The sequence below is a fragment of the Triticum urartu genome, chromosome 4A (assembly GCF_056163025.1).
Source record: "Triticum urartu cultivar PI428250 chromosome 4A, HENAU_Tu73, whole genome shotgun sequence".
In the NCBI taxonomy this organism is placed as follows: domain Eukaryota; kingdom Viridiplantae; phylum Streptophyta; class Magnoliopsida; order Poales; family Poaceae; genus Triticum; species Triticum urartu.
This window is the reverse complement of record NC_141876.1, coordinates 138,198,083-138,220,878: the sequence shown is the minus strand read 5'-3', so window position 1 is coordinate 138,220,878 and position 22,796 is coordinate 138,198,083. Positions and strand designations below refer to the sequence as shown.

Sequence of the window (22,796 nt, the reverse complement as noted above, 5' to 3'; positions counted from 1 at the left end):
CCTGGGCCAGCCGCATACAACAACACTGTTGAAACTCTATGTATTCAAGTCCGTATTGTCTGGCTAAATAAATTTGGCCCAGATCCCCATGCTCCACCGAACGATTGGGATACCGAGCGCTATGTCGCTCGTGACCCAAAACGCCGTACTCATGATATATATCTTAAATTCTATGAGTAGGAATATAAAAGGAGATGTTTTTTGATTCACATCATAGAATGAGATGATATGTATTTTAAATCCTATGAGTAGGAATAGGAAAGGAGATGCCTTTTGATTCACATCATAGGATTTTTTTTTTTCATTAAGTCTAGGCTAATGTTTAATTTTTCATGAAATATAGAGGATAGGAAGAATTCCTTCATAGAAATAGAGTTCTATTCCTACAAGCCAAAGGGCTCTAAAGAATTTTTTTTCTATAGAAATTCTATCCTATGAAATTCCTACAAGATTCCTCTAAACCAAAGGAGGCCTTGAAGTCTTGGTGAGGGTTTTTTTCCCTCTTGTCATGATCTTCGAAATTAGGTCTATATATATTAATAGATTTTGACAAAAAAATATCCTGAGGGCAAGTTGTACTCCAAACTCTAGTTTACTTGCACTTTCTCATGTAGTGCAATTGTGCTCCCTGCAACAATGCACAACTTTTTACTCACCAACGTTCTTACACTTTGTGTTCCCCCTGTGTAGTGCACTTTGTACTCTGAACTAATTACCTAGTACTCCCTCCATTCTTAAATATAAGTCTTTTTAGAGATTTCAATAAAAGATTACATACGGAGCAAAATAAATAAATTTATACTCTAAAATATGTCTATATACATTTCTATGTTGTAGTCCATTTAAAATCTTAAAAAAGACTTGTATTTAGAAACAGAGGAAGTACAACACATCAACCCAAGGAGAAGCGCCACCGCCTACGGAGACTTTCAATCAAGAGAGCGCTACATATATGAAAACACTGACATGGTAGAGAAAAGGACCATACAGATTGTAAACCAACATTACCGCCGACTCCTATCCATGAACGGCCACACTGTATTAGAGAAAGAAATCAAGTAGCTCATGTCATCTAGGATCATTGTAATAGAGAAAAAAAATCAAGTGGCTCATGAACTTTCTAGGATAGCTAGAGTTTCTCCTCCAAATATCTGGATGGGCGGTGCTACGATCCTTATGAATAAATAAACAAGGAGATAATTGTCAAAAAAAGAAAAACGTCCTCGCACACTGGCATGGAGTCTCCGAGCTATATAGGGCACCAGGGGCACCGTGGAAGGGGGTCCACTCCTTTGACCTAGATAGGCTACACCACGTACTAGAAGATTTCCAGCATTTACCATCAAAATCACCACCATCATTATCACAAGTTACTGAGTTCGTTTTCCTCTAGTACCCCCTACATTATCATAAGTCAGGCAGGAAGTAGGCCGTCTACTGCCCAAGGAAGCACCTGCCAGTAGATGAAGAAGGCGCGGAGATGCACCCGTGGCACCAAGAATAGGCGAGCAGGAGTCGCGAAGCACAAGTCGATCAGCTCCATCTCTAACAGGAAAAGACATCTATGGGCCGAGCCGCCTCTAGAAAACATTATCTCTAAAGATGAAACTACACTAAGCCTCTAGCTTTTCCCGTCTTCAGGTTCAAATCAAGTGAAGCCTGTAGAGAGATTGGTCGTTTGTCTATGAAACGATTAACCGCACGATCCGCCCCATGTACTGGAAGCATTTTGCGGCTTCTTTCAAGCACAAGTTCCTGTCCTTCCGAGACCAGTGCTGCACCGCAGAAGAGACGCGCTAATCAGACCAGCAATCACATACCTCATGGGGATGGTTTCAACTTTACATGAAAGCAGGAAAACATTGCGCAATGTGTACCTTGCTAAGCTCATTAAGCTTCTCCCTAGCATCTTTTAGTAAAATTTCTGGGTCAGAATCCCATTTGTAGAACTCCAGCAATCTCCCATCCAAAATTTTGTCGCACGTCTGTTACATGAGAAAATAGCAATACTTCTTCAGAGGCTTTCATCGAAGACAGCATAGCAAATCTTTAATTAAGTTCCGGCTACGAAATAAAGAGATGGTTTTGAATGGATCCTTGTCGCAGTTTATGGGGCGGCACAGCCTGAATACAAGCGCAGATTTTTAATCGATTTAGTTCATGCTTGTAAGAAGGAAACCCTCCCAATGCTCATTGGTGGGGACTTCAATATCATTCATAGGGCTGATGATAAGAACAATGATAATTTTGAACCTCTCTGGCCATTCCTTTTCAACATGGTCATTGATAATCTCGATCTGCGTGAGATAGATTTGGCAGGGAAGCAATATGCTTGGGCTAATTCACTTGACAACCCTACTTTTGAAAAGTTGGACCGTGTCCTTATGAATTCAGACTGGGAACATAGGTTTCCTTTGGTCTCAGTTTGGCCTCTGGAGACTTTTCTTTCTGACCATACCCCGCTGCTCCTTGATGCCGACAATGCTGCCCATGTTGGCAACCAGCCCCTTCTTAAGTTTGAGCTAGGTTGGCTGAATCGGGATGGGTTTTATGATTTAGTCGCCAAAGTTTGGCAACAAGAGCAGCAAGGATTCACGTCAATCGAACGTTGGCAATTCAAGCTACGCCGGTTTTTACAAGGTTGGGCCAAAAATACAAGTGGTATTTACAACAAGGAGTCAGAGGTGTACACAGTATACTAGACTATGTAATTTTTGAGTTTCCGGTGATTTGTAGTTTGCTACTTTATTTTGTTTTGCTTGAGAAGTACTAGACTTTATAATTGATGTACAGGCTGGGGGGATGTTCTCTTCCATCATCTGAAGAAAAATGCAGTATACTAGGCCAAACAGCGCTTACCTGAGTCCAATTACCAAGCCAAAATATTCAGTTAAAGAAATGTAGGTAAAATGATTGTGAAGACGGTTTTTGGCAAATACGAAGGCTTGCACAGAACATACATTTCCCTTTAAAAGTTCACGATAAAAACATACTTGATCTCACAAAGGACAGAGGGGGCACACTGCAACTATCTCATGATTGTACTTCACAGTGATCCATTTTCATTCTATATCAACCAAACTTATGGGCATTTCCTGAACAGTCCCATCACAACTTGTCTGACAAATAAACTGATTGTCCAAATAAAATCATGTCACCTATAAACAGGATGACTGTAAAATTTCTACCAGGAATAGATACTCTGCAGTACTACCCATATTAAGGCTAATATATTGGCCCCGGCGTCGGGAAATAAGTGCTTTGTATTAGCAATGCAACAGAATATGACATGACTTGAGAAAATAAAATACAGCACAAAGCATCTAATTTTTATTGTATACAGAATACGGAACTCGATCTGGTTTAGTGATGGAAGAATTGCCAGAATAACTGAGACAAGATCATGGATATTTAATCAGGTATGGATAGGGAGTTACCTTTTTACCAATCGCCAACCCTCCAGTTGTATGAGAAAAATAAAGATTGTAATAATGGGAAAGGAAGGCCGGGGCACTGCTCCCAGCCAATTCAGACAGATAAGCTGCATATGTTGATCCAAAAGTACTTGGCTCTGGAATTTCAATTGCTTGTTCTCTGAACCACTCCAAATCTTTTTCAATGCTAGCCGAACGTTCCAAACCACTTTTCCTGAAGTAAACATCTGAATGAACATTAAATTAATAATATGCGAGTAGTAGATACAGTTTCTGTTGTACTGATTCAAGAAGTTCTTAGGAGCTACAATAGGCATTAGATGTTTCTTGAAGGCCATTATTAATTCTGATTTCTAATAATTTAGGCGTTTCACATAGAAGGCAGCATGATTACTGGTCCATGCTGTTGCTGAGATATTATGGATATACTTAAGTGCACCAAAAATTGTTTTGCCTTCAAAGTACTCCAATTTTAGGGTTGGTAGTTTTTTAGAGTAACACTTCCCAAACAACTTAACAAGCAAACTATCAAGAATATTAACCAGCGGAAAGTAAAGAACTGCAACTAATTAGGAGGTATGGTAAAAAAAGAGTGCAACCACTCTTGACGCGATCATGTTTTTACCGTGGTTCGGATGGTTGGCGCTATCATACGTCCATGTTGATGGAGGCTTCGAACGAAAGGTTTTAGGATCACAAGGAACCCAGTTGAGTGGCCCACTAAGAGCATCTCTAACAGACTCCTTAAAATCGCGCGAACTGTAAAAATCCGGCGACTATACGGGTTTGGCCCTTTTTTGGGCCAGACCAGAGCCCGTATACTCGCCCCGGCCCATAAACCTTTTACGGTGGCCCGGAACCAACCCCTCCCCCCCTCCTCACGCGGTATAACTACGGGTTCGCGGCGAGCATACGGGGCCAAACCCTATCCCTGTGCCACCGCAATCCCCCCCTCTCCCCTCTCGATTTCTCGCCGCGGTGACTCGTATCCGCCGCCGCAATCCACCATGTGGCGCGGGATGTGGAGCTCGGGCGGCCGCGCCGGCGGGGGCGACGACCCCGAGCGGCAGCGGTGCGTCATAGCCGACAGCGCGAGGAAGCAAGCCACCCGGAAGTACACGAACCGCGGCCTAGAGCCGTAGCTGTCGCTCCTCCACGTGAGACGGAGGAGTATGACCGCAAGCAGGCGCGGCTGTCCTCCGGCGTGAGCAGCTCCGCCGGTGGGTCGAGCTCCTGTACGCCGCTCATGCCGGTGAAAAGGGAGCCGGAGGAGCTCCCGCCGCTCCGCCTGATGAAGATGGAGCTAGAGCCGGAGCCGGAACGCGGGGGGGGGGGGGGGGGGGGGGGGGGCGGTGGCGTCATCTGGCCGGAGGATTTCCTTCCCCCGGCGGAGGCGGACATCTTTGAGTCCGCCATCGTCGCGCGCAGTGCGCGGGAGGAGGAGGAGGCGGAGCAGCGTCGTCGACCTCGACGCATTCCTCCTCGAGGAAGGGCTCACGAGGCGCAGGAGTTCGACGACAATTTGGAGGCATGGGGCTGCGAGGCCAAGGCGCAGGACGACATCTACATCGACCTCGTCTCCTCCGACGATGACGACTGAGCTCCTCCGCTGCAGCACCCGGATGGCTCCGGTGAGCAAAATTTTGGCAGTAGGGTTTACAGTGGCCGCCGCTCCTCCGATCTATTTTGTACAAATAGGCTATGTATGAAATATGTATGATGATCAAGTAAATATGAGCGCTACTAGTTCTACTGATTTCTCCCGCGAAGTTCTGCTTTCAAAATTTACAGGTTCATTTAAGTTTCTGTTTTGCCGGGCTGTTTTCAGCCCGTATCCGAGGCTTGCTGCGAACTGTAAACTCACTTTACAGGTCCGCGGTATAAGGGGTCTGCTAGAGATGCTCTAAGCGGCCCACTGAGCACAACCAACCTATACAATCATGGATTGCACCAATAAACCTAACTAAGGGGTAGATCTTCACCAAGTAGGCCATCTCCGAGCCATGTAGAAAATGATAGGCTCTCAAGTGACTCCTAACCGTCTAGGATGCACACACACCATCCAAGAGGAGCAAGCAAAGCAAAGTCACTTGACAAGAACTCCTCAAATGACATTCAATCAAAGCACCTCATGAATCTAAGAGAACACTCTCTCACAAGAATAGGATTGTGGTGAAAGAGATGAACTTGAAGGTGTAGGGATTCAGAAAAAGGAAATTATTGGCCTTCAAAGAATCAAAGAAGTGATCAAGGAATCACCCAACACTTCTCTTCTTTTCTTGCCTTGAATCTCTCTTCATCACTTCTGGTGGTTGATGGATGAAGTGGTTTGAGTGGCTTGCAAGGGGTGGAATGAGTGAGTGGAATGACTTCAAATGAGTATGGATGATTTCAGCCACCAAGGGGTATGGGAGGATATTTATAGAGAGGATCCAAGATTTGACCATTACTAAAACTTGCCCCATGGTTTCTGCGCCATGATTTTAAGTGGAGATCCCAGAGGGATCCACTGCAACCAAATGAGCCCTTAGTAAGAAGGTTATGATAACTTTTTGCATTGTAAGATATGTCTTCTCTTAGTTACATATTTACTAGTAGTTTACTTCTAAATCACCCATAATTTTAGGAGTACGCAAACATTAATTGCTAAAGATAACATGAAGGGCACAGAAAGACTATCTTTCAACAACTATTGTGCATGCCCTCATCAGCACTAAGGGCTCTCCCAATGCATTATATCCTAGGTTATATCATATGCATTAAATATGTACTTAGATATAGCTCCTCCAATGGAATATATCTTATTGTTGTATCTAAAAGAGCTCTCATTTAATTTGTTTTGAGAAAGAAAAAGTATGAGTTGTCTTGGTTTTGGTGCTAAGAGCTATATCTATATTAAGATATGGTAACTCTCTCTTTCATCGTTAATTAAATAGGTGGCACATCGGATTTTTGCTTAGGTGTCATGATTAAGATATAGTCCAAGATTGAGCACTGAGACTGCCCTAACAATACAAGTCATACTGTGAGCTTCAAGTGCCCAAAGAAATAGCAAGGGAAACAAAACCTTTTACAGAAAATGACATGATAATGAAACACTCTTAACATGCGCCCACTACAAGCCCCATTACTGGACCCAAATTCGAACTGCAGGATCACATTGCCGCTCTGGAAAAGAACATCTGCACTAATTGCTGGCTGGCTGCAGCAATTGACAAGAACAAGAACTGTAGCAAAGAATGGGGAAGAAAGATCTCACTCACAGGCGACGTCCGTAGACCCGGCTATGATCCGCTCAACGGTGTCGAAGACAAGCTTGCTATCCACAAGGTAGCCCACGAACCCTTCCATGCTGGGCATCCACTCCTCCACTTCATGGTTGTCCTCCTCCTCCTCCTCCTCCTCCTCCTCCTTCACTTCGTCGTTTCCCTCCTCGTCCATGTCGTCGTTGTCCTCCACCTCATCCTCCCTCGATTCATCGTCCTCCCCGGATCCGTCAGCCCTATTATTGCCCTTACGAGTAGTGCGCTTAGTGTTGCGGAGGCGCATGGCGACGAACCGCATCTCCTCGGCAACGCCCACCGCCTCGCCTGGGTACTGCCTCGGGTACCGCCGGGGTTGCGGAGGCACTGGCTGCGCCTCTGCCGGGGGCGAAGGGGCGCAGCGTGTTCTCGATAGGCTAAGCTTTCTGGGAGGGTGGAGAAAGCGGAAGTGATATGGCCGCCGGAGCGCCGCCGCCGAGGGGACGGCAATGGCGAGCGGCATGGTTATCCACTTGGACTTGGGAAAACAGTCCTCACTGTCACCACCGCTCCTATTCTCCGCTTCTTGCGAGAGATAGGGACCATCCGCCCCGCAAGGAGCCCCGCTACAGGGATGGCCTCATGGGCCGGCCATTTGTTGCTTTTGATTATTTTTCTGAAATTCGAGAAGAAAAGATTATTTTTCTGAAATTTGAGAAAAATAAAAACAATATTTTTTAAAATATTACAAAATTTAGAGAGATAAAATGATCCCAAAATCTTATAGAAAAACAGTTAGATGCTTGCTATCTTTGTGAAATCTGTTTCTAGTGTGTACAATTTTTGTTACACCATGCATGGAAAATCTTCATATAACCCTTCAAAATTGTTTTTGATGTCACTTGTGTAAAACACTGTTTGAGTTATATTACTCCCTCCAATCCATATTAATTATCGCTGATTTAAAAAATATTCATAGTTTCTTTTATGTGTTGACCAATGAATGAACTCATCATACATCTGCAGTGGCGGAGACAGGGGGTGCCAGCAGGGGCCCTGGCCCCCCCTAACATCACGTTGTTGCTACTAAATTACTGATGAACAGTGCAGCATCATAATTTTTTTACTGATAAGCATCTACTTTTCTAAGATTTGGCCCTCCCCAACCTGTTTTAGTATCACTTGCCCCCCCCCCCCCCCCCCCCCCCCTAATCCAAAGTTTCTGCCTCCGCCTCTGCATACATGCGCCTCTGCATACATGCACCCTGCGCAGTGGTCGAGCTCGGTGTCGTAGCATGCATGAACTCCAATGAGCTTCCAAAGTTGCAAAATTTGCTGCAACGCCGGGAACATTGATCTAGCTAAAAAATCGGCTTGTTCAAAGGATTCTCACAATGTTGGAATAGGATAAATGAAATTAGAGTGTCATGTCATCTTGAATCCTATAGAAATTTGGATGGAGGAAGTTTGAGGGATTGAAAATTTTATTTCAAACAGAGTGCAAACAAATCTTAAGGAAAAATTCCTAAGGATATAATCCTACAACTCAAATCAAACGACTGACACAGGAACAAAACTAGGGATCCAAATCCTCCAAAATTCATGTAAAACTCTCCTAAATCAAAGGAGCCCTTAATTGGACCAAGCTAGGCTGCTCCCGTGTTTCTTCTCCTTAGTCCATAGTGGTAGCCAATAGCCCACAAGCGTAATTTCCTTCCTTGATGCTTGAGCCACTCACTGAAGGCAGAATCGAAGGAGGCAAATCCCATCTAACACGATGAGGCAGAATAGTCGCCCAATCACATAGGGTGAGCATGGTGGGTTGGTCCAACTTGAACCAAGACCAGGGGTCAGGCTCTCCTGCTGGGATCCTTGCACGCACTATCGTGCAGGGCCAACCAGCGGCCAACACGTGGCCTGGTGGACCCGACCACTAAAACAACCACACCCTATCTCTGTAATTATGAAAAATCGGCAAAACTGCCTTTCTTTCTCCCGCGTATCAACGGACTGCCGCCAAAATCTCCAACATCCTTTCTCCTCTCCATTGTGGATCACAGAAGAATAGATCAGGATCGATAGAGAATTGCCCTCTCACGTGGACCAGCATCTACGGTGTTCTTAGGCATGGAAGGAGCTCCCGCGACTTCATCATCCATAAGTTTGTTGTTGTGTCTTGAATCTGCAAATTATCAACACTCTCATCATATGGAGGAGACAAGATTAAACAGAAACAAAGGAAGAGCTTAATCTTTGACATGCAAATTAATCCTTGAGACTTAGCTCCTCGTACTTAATTCATCTTCCATAGGTCTGTTTCTTGTGGGTTTTTTTGTGCCAATTGTAATGATAGAGATTATTGTATCTAAGAAAAAGGAGAGTGTTTTGCTAATGCTCGTATGAATACAGTGTGATATTTGGCAAAATATGTTGTCCCATCTTGAAGTGATGTTTAGGTTTCACTATAACATGAGTCTGAATATCATGTTTTTTTACAAAAATGTGTCGTCCATGAACTAATTAGTATATGATATTTTGATGTTATGTAGATCATGAGACCACAAATGTGGGAGAGGCGGGTCGAAACATAGACGATTGTTACAGCAAAAGGTTAAAACCAGAGATAGGAATGGAATTTGAGAGTGAAGATATAGCATATGAGTTTTATAATGCATATGCAGGACATGTAGGTTTCAGTGTCAGGAAATTTTGGCATGATAAATCGTCAACGAATGTTATTCGAACAAAGAAATTTGTATGCTCAAAGGGAGGTTTCAAGGACAAGAGCAAGGAACAATGCCAGCGGAAGCGAGCAGATACAAGAGTTGGCTATCTGGCAGAGATGACCATCAAAATAAGTGCTAACGGAAAATATGTTGTAAGCAGCTTGGAGGATGCCCATAATCATGAACTCGTAACTCCAAGCAAAGCCCATCTACTGCGATCCCAAAGAAAAATTACAGAAGCTCAAAAGGCCCGGATTGACATATTGAATGATTCAGGTATTAGACCAAAATCTGGTCATGAAGTGATGACTAGGCAAGCAGGAGGTCGACAAAGTCTTTGCTTCGGTCACAAAGATTATAAAAATTATCTTCGATCAAAGCGTATGCAATCAATCCAAGAAGGAGATACAGGTGCCATTCTTCAATACCTACAGGAGAAGCAAATGGAAAATCCTTCTTTTTTCTATGCAATACAAGTAGATGAAGAGGATATGATGACTAATATATTCTGGGCAGATGCAAGATCAATATTAGATTATCACTACTTTGGTGATGTGGTATGCTTTGACACAACCTTTAAGACAAATAGTTATGGCAGGCCATTTGCCCCTTTTGTTGGTGTCAACCATCATAAACAAACAGTGGTTTTTGGAGCTGCATTATTGTATGATGAAACAGCTGATACGTTTGAATGGTTATTTGAAACATTCAAAAGGGCCATGTCAGGAAAAGAACCAAAAACAATATTGACCGATCAATGTCCTGCCATTATTAGTGCCATTGAGAAGGGTTTTACTAATTTAATACATCGTCTATGTGTGTGGCACATGTATCAGAATGCTGCAAAACATTTGAGTCATGTTTTCCAAGGTTCGAAAACATTTAAGAAAGATTTTGGCAAGTGTGTTTATGATTTTGAAGAAGTTGATGAATTCTTAGCAGGTTGGAATGATATGCTAGTGAAATATAATTTGGAAGACAATGATTGGCTACATAGATTATTCCAGAACAAGGAGAAGTGGGCTTTGGTTTATGGTCGACAGACCTTCTGTGCGGATATGAAATCTACGCAAAGAAGCGAGGGTATGAATGCACTATTGAAGCGATACTTGCACGTTTGCCTTGATTTATTAGATTTCTTCAAGCACTATGAGAGGGTTGTGGATGATAGAAGGTACGCTGAAGTGGAAAGTGATTTCTATGCGAGTCAAACATCACCAAAAGTGCCACATGTGCAGATGTTGATTCAAACTTCCAAAGTATATACACCTGCTATGTTTGAGATATTTAAAGGAGAATTTGACATGGTAATGGGATATTGTGTGTATGAAAGTGGTCGTACTGCCTCTATTTCTGAATTCAAGGTTACCCATTCAGCTAGCCAAAATAGTCATACAGTGAAATTTGATCATGATGGATCAAAATTTTCATGCTCATACAAAAAGTTTGAATTTATTGGGGTATTGTGTCATCATGCATTGAGGGTGTTGGACCACAACAATATTAAGGAGTTGGCACCGGAATATATCTTGAAAAGATGGACAAGGCAAGCAAAATCAGGGCCATCACATGCAATTCAAAAGTGTGCTGATGATGAAGATGCTAGAGTTGTGCTAGCTAGGCAGTATGGATCACTATGTCGCACTTATAATAACATTTTGAGCAAAGCAGCAGCAAACAAAGAGGCATATGCACTACTGCAAAGTATGTCAATAGAACTAATGGAAAAGGTGGACCAGATTTTGCACGGAAGCAACCAGTCAAAAGATATACCACCAAATCATGAACAAGTTGAGAAACAAGCAGAGAAATAGCCAGTTGAATGCAACAATGAGAACGTTGTCCAAGCACAAGGAATAAAGAGAAAAGAAAAAGGAAATAGCAGTAAGAGGATTAATTCTGGATTGGAACTAAACAAAAAAGAATACATGGAAGAAAGGTATGGTATAGCTCAAGAAATGGCTACATAAATATCTGCTCATGTTATTTAAATAGATCTAACAATTTCTTTTCCAAATAGGTCAAGCAACAACATGCAAGAATAGGAATGGTGATTGTTCTTCTGCCTCAACTGAAGCAAATCCTAGCTTTACCATGTCAAATCAGTACTCCAACTTGCAAGTACCGCAAAGCGCCATGCCTCTAGTACCACATGCTACGAACTACAGTTTGCAAGTATCGTCGCACGCTATGCCTCCACTACCACATGCTGCGAACTACAATTCGCAAGTATTGCCGCACACTATGCCTCCAAACCCACAAGCTATGAACTACAGTTTGCAAGTGTCATCGCGCGCTATGCCTCCACTACCACAAGCTGCGAACTACAATTCACAAGTATAGCCGCACGCTATGCCTCCAAACCCACAAGCTACAAACTACAATGCGCAAGTATTGCCGCAAGCTATGCCTCCAAACCCACAAGCTACGAGCTACAATTCGCAAGTATTGTCGCGCACTATGCCTCCACAACCACAAGCTACGAACTCCAATTTGCATGTATTGCCGCGCGCTATGCCTCCGCAACCACAAGCAAAGAACTACAATTTGCATCTACTTCCTCAGACTATGACACCAGTGCCACGACCAGAGAATTATAGTTTGCAAGTATTGCATCACGGCCTACCGCAGGCAAATGCTACTTCTTTTCAGCAGTTACTCGGCTTGCAACCACAGCAATCATATTTCTATTATGGCACTCAACCAACTCAGGTATATTTATTTAGTTAGTCACTAAAAAATAAGATGAACATGCATAGCTCATTCACTTCCATTAACTTTAAACTGTATGTAGAGTTCTGTATTGATACTGAACTCGGAATGGCCAGCATATCAAAATTACCAGCTGCCGACTAAGGTATTGTTTCACTTACAAGTCAGACTCTCAAATTCAAGTTTATTTCTCAGATAAAATCGTTCCTTTTTTTATTTCAGGACTTGGGTAGCCAACCAAGCCATGGACAAGATAACACTTTTAAATAGCTCTATATAAACTTTGCTTCTCAGGATTGCTCTACAAAACAATTACGTCCCCATGTAATAGTTTATCTTACTATTCCCTATGGTGTGAGATGCATAATGGATTTATTCTAAATGGAGATATATAAGTGTACTGATTAGTTGCTGGTTATTTCTCCGTGGTTCAATCCACAAGGATCTTTCACCAATTTGAGATTTCTGTGACCGTCGTGTGCCTAAAAACAGAGAACATATCTACATGAGGCTGCCAAGTTTGAAGTCATTGAAAGCTAATTTAATCTCAAATTAACGGTTATATTAGCAATATACTACGGAGTAGTAATTAAATGGATAGCCCATGTACTAGTTTGAAGCCATCGAAAGCTAGCTACTAGTACAGGATAGATGTAGAACAGCTACCACTAACCTCTGTCCGATGAGTCTGAGTCGGGCTCCCGTCTTGATGTGCGCCTGTACGACCTCCTGCGGCATCCCGGAGAAGCAGCGCTGCACCGCCGGCTGCAGCCCTGCAGTTCCCCACCTTCTCCAAGGGATCTGGTCGCTCCAGGAGGGGAACGGCGGCATGCCAGAGCAGCTGCTCCAGCTTTGGCCGGGGCTTGGGCGCGCCGGAGTCAGGCAGCGGCAACCGTGACTGCTTCCTCTGTCGCTCGCCGCGACCACGACACCGTCGGACGGCGGACCTCACTTTCTGGAACTCTCTCTCTCTCTCACTCACGGAGCTCAGTTCAATGGAATAATGGAACTAGCTCGAAGCGTCCGGGGCAAATAAAGCAAGGCAAATGACTTTTCAGCAAATTAAACAAAACATAATCTGTTTATTAAGTGGTGGGGTCCACGGGGACATGTGTTGCGCAACGATTGGCCCTGCTGGGAGCCCTGCACGCACTATCGTGCAGGGCCAACCAGCGGCCAACACGTGGCAAGGTGGACGCGACCACTAAAACAACCACACCGTATCGGAAAATCAGCAAAACTGCTTTTCTTTCTCCCATGTATTAACAGACTGCCGCCAAAATCTCCAACATCCTTTCTCCTCTCCATTGTGGATCACAGAAGAATAGATAAGGATCGATATAGAACAGCGACTAGTTATAGTAAGAAGAGGCAAGGGAGGTATGCCTAACAAATAGAGGAGTGAAACCTCCAACAGAGAAGAACCGACAAAACCTCTAACGTCGAAAACATCATAGAAGATGCGAGTGAACTCTGTTTTCGATGAACTCGAGCTTGTCATCAAGATGACCATAAGCTCCAAAACTCTCAAAGAGAACCAAACAAGAACCAGGAAAGATGATGTAAGGATGCAATGGTTTGCGCTCTCTACGAATGATACGATCAAGTTACTCATCGAGAGCCCCCCTTAATAGTACGATAATCGATCCTATAACCCGGTCTCCCAACTACCACTATGAGACCGGTAAAATAAAAAATCTATCAAGGGCAAGCCTTTGTCTTGCACATAGTCCACTTGAGCTAGATGATGATGATCTTGACTTCTTCAAGTTGGACCACCTTTCTTGATTGTGTTTGCTCGATGAAGACTAGTTGATTGCTCCCCCATACTCCACTATGGGTGAGCCACTCTTCGGCACATCTTCATAAATCCATTATTACCATAATGGACGGCAAGCTTCAAGCATTTGATCTCTTCATGATGCTCCACTTGAACTTGCACATCGTAACCTAACCCCACAAAGAACTCTCACGAAAACCATGGGTTAGCAAACAAAGCATAATGGACAATGCTTACCATACCATGGGATCACTTGATCCCTCAGTACATCTTGTATGCTTTGTGTGTTGATCAACTTGATTCATTCTTGACTTAATCTTGATCAACCTTGAATCTTTCCAATTCTCTTCATTTGGATGATGTCTTGAAGGTAGACATGAATGATCGCACAATCTTCTTCTTCAAGACATGCTTGCAATAAGCTCAACACTCACATAACCAATCTTTGGATAATTCCTTGAATAGCACCTTGGTCGACAACTCTCCTTGAAACCAACACATGTACTCCAAGAAAAATCTATAGACAAAACCTTCAAATATAACTCAAGGCAATCATTAGTCCATAGAGATTGTCCTCAATTACCAAAACCAAACATGGGGGCACCGCATGTTCTTTCAAAGGTATATGGTGGGTGTATGATACCGGCGAAAAGTGCGCGGTAATAGAGAGGCTAGCAAATGTGGAAGGGTGAGAGTGCGTATAATCCATGGACTCAACATTAGTCATAAAGAACTTAGATACTTATTGCAAAAATCTATTAGTTACCGAAACAAAGTACTACGCGCATGCTCCTAGGGGATAGATTGGTAGGAAAAAACCATCGCTCGTCCCCGACCGCCACTCATAAGGAAGACAATCAATAAATAAATCATGCTCCGACTTCATCACATAACGGTTCGCCATACGTGCATGCTACGGGAATCACAAACTTCAACACAAGTATTTCTCAAATTCACAACTACTCAACTAGCATGACTCTAATATCACCATCTCCATATCTCAAAAACAATTATCAAGTATCAAACTTCTCATAGTATTCAATGCACTTATATGAAAGATTTTATTATGCCTAAAAGCAAATTACCATGCAGTTCTAAAAGACTCTCAAAATAATATAAGTGAAGCACGAGAGTTCATCTATTTCTTCAAAATAAAACCACTGCCATGCTCTAAAAGGATATAAGTGAAGCACTAGAGCAAATGACAAACTACTCCGAAAGATATAAGTGAAGATCAATGAGTAATCGAATAATTATGCAACTATGTGAAGACTCTCTAACATTTAATAATTTCAGATCTTGGTATTTTGTTCAAACAGCAAGCAAAACAAAAGAAAATAAAATGACGCTCCAAGCAAAACACATATCATGTGGTGAATAAAAATATAGCTCCAAGTAAAGTTACCGATAGACGAAGACGAAAGAGGAGATGCCATCCGGGGCATCCCCAAGCTTAGGCTCTTGGTTGTTCTTGAATATTACCTTGGGGTTCCTTGGGCATCCCCAAGCTTAGGCTCTTGCCACTCCTTATTCCATAGTCCATCGAATCTTTACCCAAAACTTAACAGAAAACTCGTAAGCTCCGTTAGTATAAGAAAATAAATCACCACTTAGGTACTGTTATGAACTCATTCTAAATTTATATTGGTGTAATATCTACTGTGTTCCAACTTCTCTATGGTTCATACCCTCCGATACTACTCATATATTCATCAAAATAAGCAAACAACACAATGAAAACAGAATCTATCAAAAACAGAACAATCTGTAGTAATCTGTATCAAACGTATACTTATGGAAATCATAAAATTCTTAAATAAATTGGTGGACGCGGGGAATTTGTCTATTAATCATCTGCAAAAATAATCAACTTAATCGCACTCTCCAGTAAAAAATGGCAGCAATTCTCATGAGCGCTAAAGTTTCTGTTTTTTACAGCAAGATCACAAAGACTTTCCCCAAGTCTTTCCAAAGGTTCTACTTGGCACAAACACTAATTAAAACATAAAACCACATCTAAACATAGGCTAGATGAATTATTTGTTACTAAACAGGAGCAAAAAGCAAAGAAGAAAAATAAAATCGGGTTGCCTCCCAACAAGCGCTAACGTTTAACGCCCCTAGCTAGGCATGATGATTTCAATGATGCTCACATAAAAGATAAGAATTGAAATATAAAGAGTGCATCATGAAGAATATGACTAGTAAATTTAAGTCGAACCCACTTTCTATGCATAGGGATTTTGTGAGCAAACAACTTATGGGAACAATAATCAACTAGCAAAGGAAGGCAAAACAAGCATAACTTCAAAACTTTAAGCACATAGAGAGGAAACTTGATATTATTGCAATTCCTACAAGCATATATTCCTCCCTAATAATAATTTTCAGTAGCTTCATAAATTAATTCAACAATATAACTATCACATAAAGTATTCTTTTCATGATCTACAAGTATAGAAATTTTATTACTCTCCACATAAGCAAAATTCTTCTCATTCGAAATAGTGGGAGTATCATACGAAACTCGAATACTATAAATTGTTTCCATATTAAAAGAGTAATGTTCAGAAAAGGGGTAATCATAATCATGAAAAGTTTTATAAATATAATCATCATTACTTTTTATAGCATAAGTATCATCACAATAATCATCATAAGTAGCAACTTTGTTCTCATCATAATCAGTTGAAACCTCTTCCAAGATAGTGGAATTATTACTAAATAAAGTCATGACCTCTCCAAATCCACTTCCATAATTATCACAATAAGATTCAACATCCTCCAAAATAGTGGGATCATTACTTCCTAAAGTTGACACTCTTCCAAACCCACTTTCATCAATATAATCATCATAAGTAGGAGGCATGCTATCATCATAACAAATTTGCATATCAAAACTTGGGAGGCTAGAAATATCATCTTCATTAAACATAGCATCCCCAAGCTTGGGAAAAACATTAATTGCAGCAAATATATTCTCAAACATGTCATTCTCATCAAACATAGAATCCCCAAGCTTGGGCCTTTTCATATCATAAGCATAATCACTCTCATCATTAATAGTATGGATAGCACCAATAGCATACAATTATCATCATCACAATGAGTAATAGGGGCAACATCATTTGGGAGGGATACCTTTTCACCTTTACTTCTCCATCTTTTCTTTTTCTTCTTCACATTATGTGTGGGTTCAATCCTCTTTTTGGAGCTCCTTATTGATGAGATTGGTTGAATAGAAGGCTCCTCCTCGTTACCTGATTCATCATAAGAAATAATAGGAGGATATTGGGAAGCCTCTTCCCTTTCATTAGTATTCTCTTCATCCTCTATTTGTTTTCTTTTCTTTATGTAATATATAAGGATTTTCAATGCAATTCACCGCACAATACATACAAATTTCTTCTGGATCAATATCGAGGAATTTCTCAAGGTTATATTTTGGAATACCCTCGGTTATACGTTTCATTTCTTCATAACCCAAAAGCAAGCTAAGTTCATTATGATGTGCAAGGGAAATCAAATCATCACAATTTTTGGACACGATATGATCATGAAACAATTTGCATTGGAGATTTAAATGACCATATTCATTGCAAAGTTCACAGGTATGGCGAAGAAATTTTAAATTTTCAGCACAAAAATCTAGCCTCTCTTGCAACCATTTGGTTTCTAAGTACTTATGCCTCTTGCAAAATCTATCTCCCTATTTGGTGTGTACTTGCAAACTCTATGCACTCCACAAAAGTCGACATGCTTATAAGAGACATTTTCATCATGACTAGTGCAATAATCATTAGTACTATGGATATTCAAGGAGTTCATACTAACAACATTGCAATCATGCTCATCATTCAAAGATTTAGTGCCAAACATTTTAGAGACTTCTTCTTCTAGCACTTGAGCACAATTTTCCTTTCCATCATTCTCACAAAAGATATTAAAAATATGAAGCGTATGAGGCAAATTCAATTCCATTTTTTTGTTCTTTTTTATAAAATAAACTAGTGATAAAACAAGAAACAAAAAGATTCGGTTGCAAGATCTAAAGATATACCTTCAAGCACTCACCTCCCCGGAAACGACGCCAGAAAAGAGCTTGATGTCTACTACACAACCTTCTTCTTGTAGACGTTGTTGGGCCTCCAAGTGCAGAGGTTTCTAGGACAGTAGCAAATTTCCCTCAAGTGGATGACCTAAGGTTTATCAATCCGTGGGAGGCGTAGGATGAAGATGGTCTCTCTCAAGCAACACTGCAACCAAATAACAAAGAGTCTCTTGTGTCCCCAACACACCCAATACAATGGTAAATTGTATAGGTGCACTAGTTCGGCGAAGAGATGGTGATACCAGTGCAATATGGATGGTAGATATAGATTTTTGTAATCTGAAAATATAAAAACAGCAAGGTAGTGATGTCTACTACACAACCTTCTTCTTGTAGACGTTGTTGGGCCTCCAAGTGCAGAGGTTTGTAGGACAGTAGCAAATTTCCCTCAAGTGGATGGCCTAAGGTTTATCAATCCATAGGAGGCGTAGGATGAAGATGGTCTCTCTCAAGCAACCCTGCAACCAAATAACAAAAAGTCTCTTGTGTCCCCAACACACCCAATACAACGGTAAATTGTATAGGTGCACTAGTTCAGCGAAGAGATGGTGAAACAAGTGGTATATGGATAGTAGATAAAGGTATTTGTAATCTGAAATTATAAAAACAGCAAGGTAGCAAGTGATAAAAGTGAGCGTAAACGGTATTGCAATGCGTTGAAACAAGGCCTAGGGTTCATACTTTCACTAGTGCAAGTCCTCTCAACAATACTAACATAATTGGATCATAAAACTATCCCTTAACATGCAACAAAGAGTCACTCCAAAGTCACTAATAGCGGAGAACGAACGAAGAGATTATGATAGGGTACGAAACCACCTCAAAGTTATTCTTTCCAATCAATCTGTTGGGCTATTCCTATAAGTGTCACAAACAGCCCTAGAGTTCGTACTAGAATAACACCTTAAGATACAAATCAACCAAAACCCTAATGTCACCTAGATACTCCAATGTCACCTCAAGTATCCGTGGGCATGATTATACGATATGCATCACACAATCTCACATTCATCTATTCAACCAACACAAAAGGACCTCAAAGAGTGCCCCAAAGTTTCTATCGGAGAATCACGACGAAAACGTGTGCCATCCTATGCATAGGTTCATGGGCGGAACCCGCAAGTTGATCACCAAAACATACATCAAGTGAATCACGTGATATCCCATTGTCACCACAGATATCCACTGCAAGACATACATCAAGTGTTCTCAAATCTTTAAAGACTCAATCCGATAAGATTACTTCAAAGGGGAAACTCAATTCATTACAAGAGAGAAGAGGGGGAGGAGAAACATAAGATCCAACTATAATAGCAAAGCTCGCGATACATCAAGATCGTGCCAAATCAAGAACACGAGAGAGAGATCAAACACATAGCTATTGGTACATACCCTCAGCCCCGAGGGAGAACTACTCCCTCCTTGTCATGGAGAGCACCGGGATGATGAATATGGCCACCGGAGAAGGATTGCCCTCTCCGGCAGGGTGCCGGAACGGGTCTAGATTGGTTTTCGGTGGCTGCGGAGGCTTCTGGCGGCGGAACTCCCGATCTATTGTCTGTTCTGGAAGTTTTAGGATGCATGTGTATATATGGGTGAAAGGAGTACGTCGGTGGACCGAAGGGGGCCACGAGGCAGGGGGGCGTGCTACGTCTTGAGCTTGCGTTGGTTTTCCCCGAAGAGGAAGGGATGATGCAGCAGAGTAGCGTAAGTATTTCCCTCGGTTTTTAAGAACCAAGGTATCAATCCAGTAGGAGGCCACGCTCAAGTCCCTCGTACCTGCACAAAACGATAGCTACTCGCAACCAACGCGATTAGGGGTTGTCAATCCCTTCACGGTCACTTACGAGAGTGAGATCTGATAGATAGAATATTTTTGGTATTTTTGATATAAAGATGCAAGGTAAAAAGTAAAGGCAAAGTAAATAGCAAAACAATATTAAAGTGATGGAGATTGATATGATGAGAATAGACCCGGGGGCCATAGGTTTCACTAGTGGCTTCTCTCAAGAGCATAAGTATTCTACGGTGGGTGAACAAATTACTGTTGAGCAATTGATAGAATTGAGCATAATTATGAGAATATCCACGCATGATCATGTATATAGGCATCACGTCCGTGACAAGTAGATCGAAACAATTCTGCATCTACTACTATTACTCCACTCATCGACCCCTATCCAACATGCATCTAGAGTATTAAGTTAAAAACAGAGTAACGCCTTAAGCAAGATGACATGATGTAGAGAGATAAATTCATGCAATATGAAATAAACCCCATCTTGTTATCCTCGATGGCAACGATACAATACGTGCCTTGCTGCCCCTTCTGTCACTGGGTAAGGACACCGCAAGATCGAACCCAAAGCTAAGCACTTCTCCCATGGCAAGAACTACCAATCTAGTTGGCCAAACCAAACGGATAATTCGAAGAGACTTGCAAAGATAACCAATCATACATAAAAGAATTCAGAGAAGATTCAAATATTATTCATAGATAGACTTGATCATAAACCCACAATTCATCGGTCTCAACAAACACACCGCAAAAAGAAGATTACATCGAATAGATCTCCATGAGAGAGGGGGAGAACTTTGTATTGAGATTCAAAGAGAGAGAAGAAGCCATCTAGCTACTAACTATGGACCCGAAGGTCTAAGGTAAACTACTCACACTTCATCGGAGAGGCTATGGTGATGTAGAAGCGCTCCGTGATGACGGCCCTCTTCCGGCGGAGCTCTGGAACAGGCCCCAAGATGGGATCTCGTGGATACAGAAAGTTGCGGCGGCGGAATTAGGTTTTTGGCTCCTGTTCTGATCGTTTGGGGGTACGTGTGTATATATAGGAGGAAGAAGTACGCCGGAGGAGCAACGAGGGGCCCACGAGGCAGGGGACGCGCCCTAGGGGGGGGCGCCCCCCCCCACCCTCGTGACCGCCTCTTTTGTTCCTTGGAGCAGGGTCCTAGTCTCCTGGATCACGTTCGGTGAGAAAATCACGTTCCCGAAGATTTTAGTCCGTTTGGACTTCGTTTGATATTCCGTTTCTTCGAAACACTGAAATAGGCAAAAAACAACAATTCTAGGCTGGGCCTCCGGTTAATAGGTTAGTCCCATAAATAATATAAAAGTGGAAAATAAAGCCCAATATAGTCCAAAACAGTAGATAATATAGCATGGAGCAATCAAAAATTATAGATACGTTGGAGACATATCAGGCATCCCCAAGCTTAATTCCTGCTCGGCCTCGAGTAGGTAAATGATAAAAAGAGAATTTTTGATGCGGAGTGCTACTTGGAATAATTTCAATGCAAATCTTCTTAATTGTGGTATGAATATTCAGATTAGAAAGATTCAAGACAAAGGTTTATATTGACATAGAAAATAATAATACTTCAAGCATACTAACAAAGCAATTATGTCTTCTCAAAATAACATGGCTAAAGAAAGTTATCCCTACAAAATCATATAGTCTGGCTATGCTCCATCTTCCCCACACAAAGTATTTAAATCATGCACAACCCCGATGACAAGCCAAGCAATTGTTTCATAATCTAACTTTTTCAATCTTCACGCAATACATGAGCGTGAGCCATGGATATAGCACTATAGGTGGAATAGAATGGTGGTTGTGGAGAAGACAAAAAGGGAGAAGATATTCTCACATCAACTAGGCGTATCAACGGGCTATGGAGATGCCCATTAATAGATATCAATGTGAGTGAGTAGGGATTGCCATGCAACGGATGCACTAGAGCTATAAATATATGAAAGCTCAACAAAAGAAACTAGTGGGTGTGCATCCAACTTGCTTGCTCATGAAGACCTAGGGCAATTTGAGGAAGCCCATCATTGCAATATACAAGCCAAGTTCTATAATGAAAGATTCCCACTAGTATATGAAAGTGATAACATGAGAGACTCTCTACTATGAAGATCATGGTGCTACTTTGAAGCACAAGTGTGGTAAAAGGATAGTAACATTGTCCCTTCTCTCTTTTTCTTTCATCATTATATATATATTATTTTTTTATATGGACTTTCTTTTTTATGGCCTTTCTCTTTTTTTATTTGGGCTTCTTTGGCCTCTTTTTTTTATTTTTTTCGTCCGGAGTCTCATCCCAACTTGTGGGAGAATCATAGTCTCCATCATTCTTTCCTCACTGGGACAATGCTCTAATAATGATGATCATCACACTTTTATTTTTCTTACAACTCAACAATTACAACTTGATACTTAGAACAAAATATGACTCTATGTGAATGCATCCGGCGGTGTACCAGGATATGCAACATGACAATGATAGATGTGTCATGATGAACTAGATGGTGGAAAGTTGCATGGCAATATATATCAGAATGGCTATGGAAATGCCATAATAGGTAGGTATGGTGGATGTTTTGAGGAAGGTATATGGTAGGTGTATGATACTGGCGAAAGTTGTGTGGTATTAGAGAGGCTAGCAAGGGTGGAAGGGTGAGAGTGCGTATAATCCATGGACTCAACATTAGTCATAAAGAACCCATATACTTATTGCAAAAATTTAGAAGCTATCAAAGCAAAGTACTACGCGCATGCTCCTAGGGGGATAGATTGGTAGGAAAAGACCATCACTCGTCCCCGACCGCCACTCATAAGGAAGACAATCAATAAATAAATCATGCTCCGACTTCATCACATAACGGTTCGCCATACGTGCATGCTACGGGAATCACAAACTTCAACACAAGTATTCTTTAAATTCACAACTACTCAACTAGCATGACTTTAGTATTATCACCTCCATATCTCA

At 41.7% G+C, this 22,796-nt stretch overlaps 1 protein-coding gene, 1 long non-coding RNA gene and 1 pseudogene across 2 annotated transcripts; 1 reads left to right on the top strand and 2 right to left on the bottom strand.

Moving 5' to 3' along the window:
* Window positions 1-1,316: 1,316 nt before the first annotated feature.
* Window positions 1,317-7,335, bottom strand: HO2 (heme oxygenase 2). Its single transcript, XM_048714172.2, has 4 exons — window positions 6,698-7,335; window positions 3,438-3,661; window positions 1,878-1,985; window positions 1,317-1,775 (listed from the first exon to the last, which is right to left on the bottom strand). The coding sequence occupies exons 1-4, from the start codon at window positions 7,197-7,199 to the stop codon at window positions 1,683-1,685; spliced, it is 927 nt and encodes a 308-aa protein (XP_048570129.2). The 5' UTR covers window positions 7,200-7,335; the 3' UTR covers window positions 1,317-1,682.
* Window positions 7,336-8,101: 766 nt separating this feature from the next.
* LOC147975137 (uncharacterized) lies at window positions 8,102-13,324 on the bottom strand. The gene is made up of 2 exons (XR_015600561.1): window positions 12,788-13,324; window positions 8,102-8,858 (listed from the first exon to the last, which is right to left on the bottom strand). It is a non-coding gene; the product is annotated as an uncharacterized LOC147975137 (long non-coding RNA).
* On the top strand, window positions 9,216-12,595 carry LOC147975138 (protein FAR1-RELATED SEQUENCE 5-like; annotated as a pseudogene).
* Window positions 13,325-22,796: the final 9,472 nt, after the last annotated feature.

What these genes read in the sequence shown, in the direction of transcription:
- HO2 (XM_048714172.2), bottom strand. Translation starts at nt 7,199, where the DNA reads ATGCCGCTCGCCATTGCCGTCCCCTCGGCGGCGGCGCTCCGGCGGCCA. An exon ending in GGTTGGCGATTGGTAAAAAG is followed by an intron (nt 1,986 to 3,437) that starts GTAACTCCCTAT and finishes CTCATGTAACAG; the next exon opens with ACGTGCGACAAAATTTTGGA. An exon ending in AGCTTAATGAGCTTAGCAAG is followed by an intron (nt 1,776 to 1,877) that starts GTACACATTGCG and finishes TCTGCGGTGCAG; the next exon opens with CACTGGTCTCGGAAGGACAG.